Raw genomic sequence first — 13,801 nt, forward strand, 5'->3', positions numbered from 1 at the left:
CGATTAGAGCTGTTGCCTCACAGTAAGAAGGTTGCATGCAAATGTTTCCTCCATCAGACCGGAAACATGCAATGGCTGTACTCAACCCTCAATGAAAAAGTGAGTAAAGAACATGGATGTATGTCTGGAGTAACAAATGAGTGCAACACATCTGATTGTGCCATAAATAAGAAAGTGCTCATGTGCTCATGGGCACTTTCTGTTCTTTTCTGTTTCTGCTTTTATAAGTAGCTACAGAGTCATACTTAAATGATCCATTTGCCTTGTCAGGTTTTTGTTCAGCCACAACTAGATTCTCTGCATTCAAGAGTTTATTAGGCTCTAAAGTTAATTATTTAGCTACAACTTCATACGTGAAAGAATACACCAACAATCTTTTTAAGTGACATATGTTGAAGTTTAAAGGATGGTGCATTTAAAAATCTCTTTAGTTATACATAAAGCTTGAAATAAATTATTGCCAAATAATTTCTAGATTTTTGTTATATTAGGATCCTGTGATGAAGACTAAAGTAGGGAATTTGACTTTAAAAGTTATTATGCAGGATAACTTAAATAGTAGTAGTTTTAGTATTTGGAGTAAACTATAAAATGATCTAGATGATGATCTAGTTGACTGTCTATTATTTTAAGAAAACAAAGTGAAAATAATAGGATTTTTTAAACAATTAAATAATATTATTCAAGGTTGATGATATTTGCACTTGTTTTTTGGATTCGATTTTTTTACATATATACATTTGAAATGAGAAAGGGGTATGGGGGTAAATTATTGTGATTTATTTAAAGAGGACCTATTGTGCTTCCTTGAACAAGCCAGGATAAGTCTGTGGACTATACAAAACATGTTCATTACATTTAATACACAAAATCATTCTCATACATTGCGATTTCATCTGATCAGTTCTGCCTGTTTTGATTGAGCTAATTTCAGAATGAGCCGATTTAGGGCTACTTCACTATTATGCAAATAAGCTGCTGTTGGCCACGCCCCCCCCAACACCTGACACCCCACTAATGCACTACATTAAAAAACATTAAAACTCACTGAAGGAGTAAATGCTGTAGATCTGATGCACATTTATATTGTTATTAATTCAAACTCTGGGGATTCTGACTTTGGGACAGGGGCACTTAAAGGTTCCGAAGCGACATCTGTCAAGTAGGAGAGTGGCAATCAGGTAGCGGGTCAGGCAGCGGCAGTATAGACACATGCTCTATAACGCAGCCGATAACGAAACATTTTCCTTTTCCATCAGTCATTGTTTAGCAGTAAAACCAGCAGAACAAATGTGACAGTCTTGTTTTAATGAAGTGGGTGGAGCTCCACTTGGGTTGCTAAGTGAGAAGCTGGGCTCGGCTTGGGGTTGCTAGGTAACGGGGATTGTGATGCGACAATCCCAAGGTTTTTGAAACAGGTTGTTTTGCAGACACAAGAAAACATTTACTTATTGTCAAAAAACTGTTTCGAGAAGTAATAGATATCCAAATGGAAGTAAAAAACATGAATTTTGCATAATAGGTCCCCTTTAAGTTATTTAAGATGTGTTTTGTTGCTCTATTTTACTCAAGAATTGTGTGTAATTTTGTATGAAATTTTACTTTTATAATTGCATTTTGTGAAGAAGAACATTTGTACACTGAAACAAGTGAAACATTAAAAAATATATTCAACTGCATCTACTTACACCACGGTCAAAAATACATTTGCACAACTTTATGTTAGCCCCTACAGATGGCAGTAGATCTGACTTGAATAGATGAAAGGCAGACGACATCTCTGAGAAACACCTATGATAATGAAAATTTATCATTGCAACAACTGTAAAATGCTCAGTAAATTTACATATATTGTACAATTTCCTCTTGAACACTGATAATTTCACAAGAAATTGTTACAATCTGTCACATACAGAAAAAATTGCGAACACAAAAAGCCATCTTCACGTCACATGAGGTGTTGAAATAAGTGAAAAATGTCTTTAGATCTAAAACCCTATATTTGATAACTACAATACACACTGTTGACACTTTAATAACATTTACAACTGTGCCTTGAGATTGCTTCATTTTACAACAGATATTCAAATACTACTGAAACATATGTGTTTCATATTACTGACTTATTTACACAAAATAAAACAGTGCTGCACATACATTTAATAAAAAAAGAATGGTAAAGACAACAAAACAAAACAAAAATTCCATCTGAAAGGTACTGCTCATGATTCTAATAGATCTAAACAAGTGCTACAAGCTTTATTTATTTTTTTTATTTTGAGAAATGTTAAAATTGGGAGGATGAAATTAGAAAATATTTTACCATAGTCAAATGTAGACGGAAAAATTCCCAGTGAAAAGCAATGACCTCAAACTGGTTGACAGGTGAATATAAATAGGAGATGATCTTTTATATTCATCTATGATGAGAGTGGAGCCATATATGTCAATCACGTCTAAAAGCATACATTTTTGACACGGATTATGTAATGGTGACTGTAAACACTCTAAAACAGTTATTTCTGTTAATATTCTAGGCCTAGGTATGCTAAAAACATTGGAGTCTCAAATGATGTTTCCACTTTCCAAAAAAGCTAGTATTGGAGTAAAACTTACTCAGTGTCTAAATAAAGGAAATTAATGTTAAATCTATTCCAATGTTATACACTTTTCTAACTAAAACATTTATCAGGATGATGGAATAAATGTTTTTAGCTTTATCACTTTGCCTGAGAGAGAGCAGGTGTCTGAACGGAACCGAAACTAAGATAAGAGCTGAAACTTTGTCGGATTTTCTGTCGGAATAAAACTTCTATCGGAGCTACTTCTGTTTAAATGTTGCTTTTCTAAAAAATATTGGTGTTGTGATAATTGTCCTTTTAGGTAAATACTGACATAAATACATTTGTCACTCCATCATTACTTTTTCAACCAACTGGAGTTATGAAATTAGAGCAGAAGTTTATGTTAGGTCATTGATGGTTATTTCATCCATCTTTCCATCAGCTGGCTGTCCACTCTTACTATACTGTGTCTATATTATTCTTTAAACTAATTAGCTTGTTCTTCTGGCAAGAGGCAGGATTTCTCAGTTCACAAATATACAGTAAAAAAGACAAATTTTTTCAAGAAGATTTTTTTAAAGAAATAAAATAACAATTTATGATAGTTGTTCTGGGAAAAGTAATCCGCTTAAGTCCATTGCATCCAGATGTTGAGTCGCCCCGTGCTGTTTACAACATCTACAAGAAGTTGATTTTAGGAACTGTCCCAGTAAATGCATGTCCTCTCATCTTGTCTCAGTTTTTCACTCATGTGAGTTTAATCTCCTTTCTGTGAGTCTCTCACTGTTGAGTTGGATCTTGTTGCCGTCAAGAAAGTCCTTGGAGGAGCCTTCGGGGGATGTCCTCCCTGCACTGGAGACGGAAATGCTGACATGTCGCTTCAGCATCTTCAAGAGCTTCCTTTTGTACCCCTTGCAGGCAAAGAAGTAGATGAATGGATCCAAGCAGCAGTTTAGATTCATCAGACCCACTGTGATGTGCAGCGACACCTGAAAGGCAGTGAGATCGGCGCAGTCGGGGTTTGACACCAACTTTCGGATCATGTACTGCAGAATGTTGATGTGATAGGGACTGAAACAGAGGACAAACACCAATGTGACGCAGCAGATCACACCAATGGCCTTGCGGCTGCGTCCAGACTTTTCGGTGAAATGGTTTGTTTTGGCTGTTAGGTGGAGTTTGGAGCACAAGACAGAATAACACACCAGGATGGTGACCACAGGGATGACATAGCCCAAGAAGACGGCACCAATCAGCATGGTAGCAACATTGTCCACCTTCTCGAAGCTGGGGTATTCCATACAGGTGAGGCTGTCTCCATCTTTACTGGTCATAGGTATGGCAAAGAGAGGGAGGGTCTGCATCAGGACCCATAGCCACACACCAACACAAATGTAGCGAACGTTACTGACTTTCCTGAATTTGGCAAAGCGCAGAGGCAAAACCACGGCAATAAAACGGTCCACACTGAGGCAGGTCATGAAATTGACCCCTGCGTAGGTGTTGATGTAGAAGACAAAGGCTGAGATCTTGCAAAGAATTTCACCCAGAGACCAGTGGAAGCCTCTGGCATAATATATAATCCTGAGCGGCAGGGAGAGAGTGAAGAGGATGTCAGAGAGGACCAGGTTGAGAGAGTACAAAGTGGTGGAGTTGAGCTTCTTCTGATTGGCTCGGATGACGTGGAGGGCGAGGCAGTTACCAAACAACCCAAGGAAGAACACAACGCAGTAGACAAGAGGCATGAATATGCGGGCATAATCCCTGTGGTCATAGAGAGTCTTACAGGTTGCATTACTGGGTGAGACAGTGCTGTTTGTGGTCTCAATGGCAGAACCCATCTTCTTGTTTTGGGAACCAGTAACTGCAAAAAGGAAGTAAAACAAAAACTTCTGTCAAAGTTGATTGGGTGATAGTTTAAAAATTGTCTGCATGTATCACATTACAAGTAACCAAAGCGAAGCAACACATTATTGAAATGAAATTCTTGTGCTGTACAACATTAGCGTGAGAGCAGATGCAAATTTGCACATTAAATATCACTTCCTAAAAGGAAGTACAAAAGCAAAAAAAAATTTTTCCTCATCTTTCAGTATATGTTTTCTGAAAACCAGTGTTGGGACATAGACACATTTTTTATAAGTTTTAGTATTTTGCAGTTTCCATTTGCACTCATCTATATGAAAAAAAGCAATTTGACAAGTATTTGTTTCAAATCTGTCAAGATTTTAGATTCTGATTCTATTTGCTTTTTCATCTCTTAAGATAAAACATTTAATGTTTCAAGCAAGTAAACTGTCAGCTTATGAACGTCTTAATGTGCTTTTAATACTTGTTGCTTTTATGGAGTACAGTGCCATCTTGTGGTTCAGTAAGATTCCACACAGGCAAAATTAAACTAAACTTTTTCCAACTTTTTAAACGTGACAAAAAGACAAACATAAAAGTTAATTTCTTAATTAAAACATTAATCAATGAGCTGAGATGTCTTGAAGCTTTGAAGTACAATTACTTTAAAACTCATAAGGTGGCAAAATCTTTTTATACAATATTTTAAAAGATGAAAAGTGTTTTAGCATCACTGTATCATGATTAAGATTTTGATCTTTCTATTTTACAAAGTTGGAGACTAAATAAGATTTAAAAAGCAGTGTATCAAAGCAAATTTAATGGCTAACATTTAGATTAAAAACAATAATTTTATCACCCACTGATAAACAAATTTGACTTAAAAAATGCAGCTGTTTTTTGCTTTGTGTTCATATTAAAAAGTAACACGAAGTCAGTGCACAATAACCTCTGACTCGAAATGCAGCTGCAACACTTTCAGAATAATGCAGCAAATAAAAAAACGAGGTGTTAAAAGATGTGTCTTTGTATATGAGGAAGTTGACTTCCCCATGCTGTTTGAGCTTATAGTAGGGATGTAGGAAAGTTGTATTCAGTGAACCAAATCTTTCAGCAGGTCTAGTTTTGCGTGTCTGTACAGTTCAGCATAAAACACATTTCCTGTCCCCCGAAATGGAAGTTAACGCACAGGTGTGGTGTGCAAAATCACAGTTTTCCCTAAGCCTTTAAAAACATAAAACACATTTTAATTTAGAATTTACTTTAAGAAAATAGGCTAAAATATACAGCAAGACTCATAATATTGCAGAATACAGTATTAGTAAAATACTATATTGAAAACACAAACCAGTAAGGTGTGTGTTTCATTTGTGACGTTTTAAAAGATTTGGTCTGATTGTGTATTTTTACACTAAATTGGTAAATGCTGTTTCAAAATCCGAAAAGAGGGAACGAAAGAAAATTTATGTTTCTAAAAGGATCAAGAAAAGAGGCTTTTCTTTTACTTGGTGTGCACCGCAGTCTTAAAAGTAGTTACACAACTCTGGACACCTTCATCCACATACGATTAAAAACGAGTTCTCTTGCTCTGATTCAAAGCACAGTTATACAATAAGTTACAGTAAGTTCAAAATTAGGTTTGGAAAGTACTCACCTTACAGATGGAAAATCTTGCTCCACAGACTTAACTGAAGTCACATTGAGCCCCAACTTGTGAAAATGTTTGTCAAAAGCTGATCATTGTAGCAAGATTTGCCCAACAACTTACCACCCACACTACCTCGTGTGAAAACAACTTGATATTCAGAAATCTAAACTGATATCGTCTTCTAGTAACTATGGTGACAAAATATCCTGTTGAACCTCCCCCTCTCCGTCTACCTCTCTCTCGATCTCTCTCACCTCACTTTTGCAAAGTTTTTTCAAATGCTTGTTTCTTTTTCTCAAACCTAATAAATGCGTTTAAAAAGAAGCTCCAAGCCATGTCACACTTAACTTTTCTTAAGCTGTTTAATTTTGAGCTTGAATAAATTGTTTGCATTTGAGCCATTTAAAGGAAAAAGATAATCTCGGTTTGCACAGCGTGTTGTGCTGTGTGTGAGAGGATGTGGCTTCAGCTAAAATGCTGACATTATCCAGGGGTTTTACAAGCTCTATTTATTCTTCCCAGCCACCTTCTTTCTTCTGTTAAGATTTGCATTACTAATGTCAAATTGTTACCTATGACAATTCCATGACATTTCTTCCTAAAATTACCTAAAAAAAACCAACAACCTTTACGTTTCTCAGAAACAGTCTTGCAGATTACACAAATGAGTGATAGCAAAGTGAGGAACTTCCCCTTTACCTCAGATGTAGATAACATTTGTTTTGATGTTTTGATGTTTTGAGCTCAGACTCTTAGAAGACATTTCATTGTGAACTTTTTTCTTTTATAGGTTACAAAATCATTGATTTCCTTTGAGTGATGCATGTCATAATATGATCACTTTTGGCTGTAGATGTGGTCACATTTCATTCATGATGTGAAAGTAAAACGCTCTGTAACCAAAATGCTGAAATTCAGTTTTTTTTTTTCTTGTCTGCTATGCTTCTGTTCAGAGGCAAAAATGGTAATGTTGAAGACTGTTTTCCATTCTCTTATCCATCTGTCCATTTTCTGCACACACTTAAAATATAATTCCCTTCAGTATTGTGGGGAGCTGATGCCTATCAGAGACAATGGACACAAGGTGGGGTACACGCTTGACAGGTCGCTAGACCATTGCAGAGCTAACACAAAGCTGAGCGCCAGGTTTTCTCTGAGTACCCGGAGAAAACCCATAATGAAGCCCTAGGCGGAAATTCAACCTTTAAGACTGTTCCGGCATCCCCTATCACCACGCCTTCGCCCCAGCCAATCAGGACGCTCCACCTCACTACCTCGATCCAATCGCCCGACAAGAGATCCTTCAAAAGGCGAAGCGACCACAGATCCACCCGCTTCAGTTGTGCTTCAACCCACCTCCTCCCCGTTTCCACCACCAACCTCCCAGACGCCTCCAGGTCCCCTCAAGACCCCTCTCTCCAAATTCCGCTCCACCACCAGTGACTGGGCCCGGGGGAAGACCTACCTGAGCTTCGTTCGAGCCGATCATTCAAGCTCGCTGCGATTCTCAGTACTCACGTCTTCCGCCGGTGTCCGAGCGCCAAATCCTCGGTCCAATAAAATTGTCTAACTGCTGTTTCTCTCTTTGTGTGAGTCTCTACAGATTGAAATAAATAAGGTGAACTTGCAAACTCCACACAAAAAGGCACCTATCTGAGATTTTAACCTAAGAATTGCTTGCTCTGACAACACAGCTATTGTTCATTTGCCCATCCTTCCAGGTTGTTCATCTGTCTACACCAAAAAATAAAAAGTTCTGCTTGCTCTTCCATATGTTGGTTGCACTTGAAGCTTGAAGCTGGGTCCTTTACCAGAGGCCTGGGAGCTTGAAAACTCTACACAGTATCTTAGCTGTTCACAGGATTCAGTTCTTTTATCCAGAGATCTCTTGAGTTTCCTGGAATTTGCAGGAGCCCTCTCCAAGTTTAAGGATCAAATCCCAAGCTCCCATGGTCACTGGTACCACTGAGGCCTTGACTTTCTACAGCTTCTTTATTTCCTTTTTTTAACCATTGATATTTCTTGAGCATCTCATGTTCCTTCTTTTTAATATTACTGTCACTTGGGATTGCTACAGCTATCACTTCTACATTCTTCTGAAGTTTGTCACTCACCATAATGTCTGGCTGGTTAGCATCACCTTTTTGTCAGTATCGATCTGGAAGTTCCACAAGATCATTCTCCACATTTAAGGGTAAAGCCTCTAACTTTGACTCTGATACTTCAAGTTCACATTGAGCACATATGTTCCTGTACACTATTCTAGCTACTTGATTATGATGTTCCATGTATACTTTGCCTGCCTGATCTTACATCTTGCTATTATGTACTGAACTGTCTCAGTGGCAATATTGTACAGCTAACACCTTGGGTTCTGTTTGGTGTGTTGGAACCTGACCTTTATTAATCTTGTTCTGACTTGATAAGTGCTTCTGTGGTGTCCTCTGTCCAGCTTTCTTTAGGCAATGGTAGGATTACTTGATATAGACCACTTCTTCAGTCTGCCAGTAGTATGTGATGTGAATAGGTTTTTCCTTCCACCATGGTTTTCCTATTCCTCCTCCTCAGTCCATTGTTAGGGGGCCTTCTTCTTGATGTGCTGTTTGATCGTGTTTTTTTCATTCAATATCGTGGCTCTGACACTCACTAATCCTCAGCCACTTTCCTTTCTTTCAGTGTACAGCCTTAAAAATGCTGGACTTAGGGTAAACTCTGTGCAATGTTAGGAACTTCCTTGCCTTGATATTGGTGGGTTCTACCTCTTTCTTTGGCCAAGTATTATACCAGCAGGGTATCTGATGACTGGCAAGGAGTGTTGGTGGAGTGGACAGTTCTTATCATTCAGCTGGTTCTCCAGGAGCCTTACTCTTCGTAGGTACTTGCCTGTGGTAGACTTCCTTGCTGTCTCATTATGGCTGTTGTGTTTGATTGAGAGATCCCAAGATATTTGTTGCTGTCTACAGGTAGTTCAGTGCCTTCAGTTGGGATTAGCTTCCCTCTCTACCATTCAGCAGTATTAATCCAGTCCAAATGATATTCAAATGCCTTTGCTGTAAATCCTAGTGAGGTAGATAAGGGAGTCAGTGTCTTGCTCATTTTTGGCATACAGCTTGAGGTCATCCGTGTAGAGGAGGTAGCTGATCATCATTCAACTTTAGAATCAGTATTCATTGTCACTATGTGAGAATCTAGCTGAAGGGGTGTTAGCATGACGGACCCCCTCCTTTTATGACCTCAGACCTAAAGTCATCTTCCAGTAACCATTCTCCCTGAAAAGTCATTCTGTCAAGTCAATACAGTCTTAAAAGGCAAATTCAGTCTATTTATTGATAATTTGCCATGACTGAAAATTCCCTGTAGCTAACCGCTTCAGCCCACAGTTGTTGAGATCTGATAAACAAAATGATTAAATATATTACGTATTTTCAGTATTATTGATTGATGAAGTCAATCCGATGCCACCTTTTATGAGAGCTTAAAGTAGCAAAGTGATGTAAGAGTGTTTCACCTTTCTTTCTTGCATCCTTCATGTTACAGGGGTTAGGGTCATTCAGAACAGTAGCAGGAAGAGATTATCACATTGTTATATGTTGCGCTTAAAGCTAATTCATGCAACTGACTTTAGATTGGCCTGTCTTGCACATTTCCATTGGGTTCTTGATGAAGTCCAGTGTCCTGTGTTTGAGGCAGAGTCCCAAGCACTCCAGGACCCATGTGTGTGGCATTAAGTCAGAGGCTCATTGATTTAGGCTGTGCAGGGTTGGTAAGCCTGGTCTTAAAGCTTCAAACAACTATTCAGCTAGAAGCTGTTTCTCAGCTCTCCTAGTGTTACTTTCAGTTCCTTTACGAACCGTTCATATGTTTAATCATCTTAGCTGCTATGAAGCCTGAATTTCCTGTTTTATAGTTATTAATGAAAAAAATAAACATATAGATAGAAAAAGAGTGAGTGTGTGAACAAATTATTTGAACCTGTGAATCTGTGATTACTTAAAATGGCAGTGATTCTGAGAATAACTCTGACCCGTTAATTAAAAACAAAATAAAATAAAAATGTCCTTAAAATAATCTTTAATTTTTTTACAATTTAAAGTTGTTTGTTAAATATTAATAAAATGAATTAAATTATTTGCTCAGAAGTACAGCTTACAACTTTTGAATAAAGTAACACAACCCTGCACACAACTGCCGTAATGTGGTTTTAACACCTTTCATCCGCACACCCTTTTGTTTGCTGCTAAAACGATTATTTATGATTAGTATAGCCACACATACTGTCACATGCTTGATATATGCCCATTTATTGTCAAGATCGTTTTTTTGTTTGTTTGTTTGTTTGTTTGTTTTTCAAATCTGTCCACTGCTTTCTCTGTCTTCACATCCTCTACCAGGTGCAATATATAAAAATTGATGCAGCACAAGAAAGTTATAGAATTTAGTAAATGTAGCTATATGTCTGCAATCTGCAGAAGAAACTCTTTTCTTCTTCCTAAACACATGCTTCATTTGATTAAAAAAAACATCTGCTGTGGTGAGGCAGAGGAAGCAGTTTGACTTCCTCATGGCCTGGCCATGAGGGTCTGACTCACTGGGCCTCAGACAGGCACACACCCAGTGCTGACAGACCACTAGAACAGTTTCAGTTGCTTCTATTATTCTCAGAAAACAATGGAGCTAAAAAATAACTATTAGGTCATATATAATGTCTCTGACCTCCACTCTTGTTAAAACGGACCCTTTGGATTGAAAGAGAAATGCATGAACTAAAAACTGGCACTGGATCATAGCACATTAGTGTGCCTTTCAAATTATAATCTGTGTTCTGTACATGCTGTACATGATAAGGGAAGTTTAAAAAAAAAGCTTTGAAAAGATATCCTCTTGAGCAGCATATATGGTGAAACATATTTGTCACTAATGAAACTTGTGGGCCTGTGGCAGCCTTCAGCTGATGCTCTAATTTATATGTTGTTTATCTAAAGTATATAGGAGGCAGGTGAAGCTTGCAGGGATCTGGGTAAAGGTGCTTTTATCTACTCAACTCCTAAAGTACTTAAGAGTGGGAATTTGAACAATACTTTAGATTATTTTGCTAAAATACAAATATTGCTCCAAATACTGGATTAACTTTTGAAATGAAGATTTATCTAAATTAAATAAAGACCAAATATAATGATATGAAATACCAGAATTACGGTTAGCACATGTTTGGAGAAGAAATCTCTACCACTTTATTTGTAAGCTACATAAGGTAGTTCATATGTGGTGTCTGTTTTCTCACAGTCCCTGCACCAAAAATGAACATATGTATTAGCCATATAGTGTGAGGGAAAAAAAAGCCAAAAACATAATTGACTAATACAGAAAATGTTTTCTACCGATGTGGCTTTAAGATAAAATTTGCAGCATAACAGGAACTTCCTGTTGCAGAACCTTTTCAAAAAAAAAGAAAAAGAAAAGGCAAAATCTCGTTGAGTAACAAAACTCTCATTAAACTGGCTTCAGGCATATTCTAAGCACATGATTGTGCTCTTGGTTCAAAGTAAAATTTCAGTGTGATGATACAACAAATGCAGCCTTAAGACTAAAGAATTACTTTTTTTACTTTTCATTAAAGAAATCAAAGTGCAAAAATTTCAACTTCTACATTTATCTGTAGACTTTTTTGTGTTTGCAGATCTGTTCCTCATTTTGTATTGACAATTACTGGTATCATTGATGAATGATGTAAGCTGTCAACATTTACTTTTATAATAATTAAAATGGTAGATGACAAACCCCAAACTGTGGCACATCCCTCACTGTTGTGTAATGCTTCCAGTTGCACTACAGGTTATGTTGTAATGATGATGTTCTTGCAATAGTCCCTGTAACATCTTGTTTCGTTATGCTATTCAAAACACTTTGAATCATTGTACTGAATTCCAACAAATACACAGTGCCCTCAGCTGGCAAGTCAAAGGTACCTCAATGCCTGTTGTTCAGCTAATCTGCACTGAGAGTAAAGTAATGAAGTCACCAGGGGTTCATGGCAAACTGTAAACACACAAACACATGTGCTATAGCACAGACAAGGCACAGGATGGCAGCAATGTCATTTCAGTTTATTTTAGTTTATTTACTAAATTTAGAATTTCAATAATCAAACACCGGGCTCGCATCTTTATGCCAGCTTTTAAAGCAAGTACTAAAGCTGAAGAGCATGGTTACAAATATGATTAAGAAAGCAACAAAGAGTATCAACTGGAAATGTTTCTAACTATTCACATTTAAGCACTAAGAAAAAATACAGCACAACAGAATTTAAACCAGCCAAATACAGGATAAAACACACAAATGTCAGCCTGGTTGAGTTGCCACACAATGGTACTCGTACTATCCTCTGAGTGCATCACTGGTTAAAATGTCTTTTAGTTGTGTTCCGTTTACCCACTTCTGGTGGTCACTTATGAAAGTAACAGAGGTAATAAGTGATGTAAATAACAACAACTTTGGTAAGCTTTAGCTGTAAAGATTGTAAGTAAATGCTGTTAACACATAAAGTATACTTTGAAAGGCTTTCATTGGTAGTGAATGTCAATCATTCTTAAAGTTTAGGCTATCTATCTGAAATGAATAGCTTTGAATGATTTAGTTTTAAAAAGGGTTATGTGGAGTACTTAGTTATTTTAAGTATCTTACCTGCAGAGAACAGCAGCCTGAGCAATCCAGTTTGGAGAATAAGGAAGAAGTAGAGCTAAAATCAACTCAGAAGGTCCCAAACAAAGGCTACATTTCATCACCTCAGACAACTCAAATTTCAAATGCCATATTAAAGTTTTTGTTACTTTAAACAGAGAAAAGATCTTTCGTTGAACTATTTTCTCCATCAAGCATTTATCATGTTATGTCAGTGACTCTGTGACCAGTGGCACCTGAATATATGTATTAGGAGTAGATCTGTCTCTGTCTTTATGCCTCATACATTCCAGCTCCATAAAAAAAAAACATTTTTTTTTGCTTTGCTTTTGTAATCATTCCTTTTTACTGGCTTAAAATTGTTGTTTGAAGCTCAAAACAGCAAAACTGTGACTAGCATCTGATTTGTTGCAGGATTTATTCAGCAGCCCCAGTTGGACATTTTAGATTTCTTTAGAGTTGGACTTGTGGTATTGGTCGTTAATATCTGACCTGCAGCAGACAGGGCTCACTGCAAAAAAAGAAAAAAGCATTCTGTGTCAGGTAACGTGAGGACAACCAAGGATGAAAGTACCAAGAATACATAGAAGAAGTGTGTGGATAAAATCCACTGTATAACAAGAAGTGAAAATGCAGAATACATCCACTGTGGGTACCATCAGCAGTGATGCCAACACCTAGCATGGACATTGAGAAGAGGCATCAGAAAACATTATCATTGCTCATTTTTTCTATGTAAACATTTTGTCTTCTACTACTCTTCTTGTTAAGAAAATCAAAAGCAAATCCATAAATCTTAATCAGTTTATATTAAACTTCTTAAGAATCTTATTTAACACCTATAGTGCTTGAAATGGAAATAGTGGGTTTATTCCCACCCTGGTGTATTCCAAGATTTAAGCACAAAAAACACTGTCTAATTCTAATCAGCCCAAACAATATACTATTGTATATATCAAACTTAAACATGCACAATTTTTTTGTCAATTTCCAACATTTCTTAAACTAATACAAACTAACTTTAAATACAGATATTCTTTTCACAAAACCTACATTTCAATAA

At 37.0% G+C, this 13,801-nt stretch overlaps 1 protein-coding gene across 1 annotated transcript; it reads right to left on the reverse strand.

Moving 5' to 3' along the window:
- Positions 1 to 1,615: 1,615 nt before the first annotated feature.
- gpr183a (G protein-coupled receptor 183a) lies at positions 1,616 to 6,440 on the reverse strand. Its single transcript, XM_017410162.3, has 2 exons — positions 6,067 to 6,440; positions 1,616 to 4,428 (listed from the first exon to the last, which is right to left on the reverse strand). The coding sequence occupies exon 2, from the start codon at positions 4,403 to 4,405 to the stop codon at positions 3,308 to 3,310; it is 1,098 nt and encodes a 365-aa protein (XP_017265651.1). The 5' UTR covers positions 4,406 to 4,428; positions 6,067 to 6,440; the 3' UTR covers positions 1,616 to 3,307.
- Between the last annotated feature and the right edge of the window lie 7,361 nt (positions 6,441 to 13,801).

The sequence above is a fragment of the Kryptolebias marmoratus genome, linkage group LG6 (assembly GCF_001649575.2).
Source record: "Kryptolebias marmoratus isolate JLee-2015 linkage group LG6, ASM164957v2, whole genome shotgun sequence".
Classification (NCBI taxonomy): Eukaryota; Metazoa; Chordata; class Actinopteri; order Cyprinodontiformes; family Rivulidae; genus Kryptolebias; species Kryptolebias marmoratus.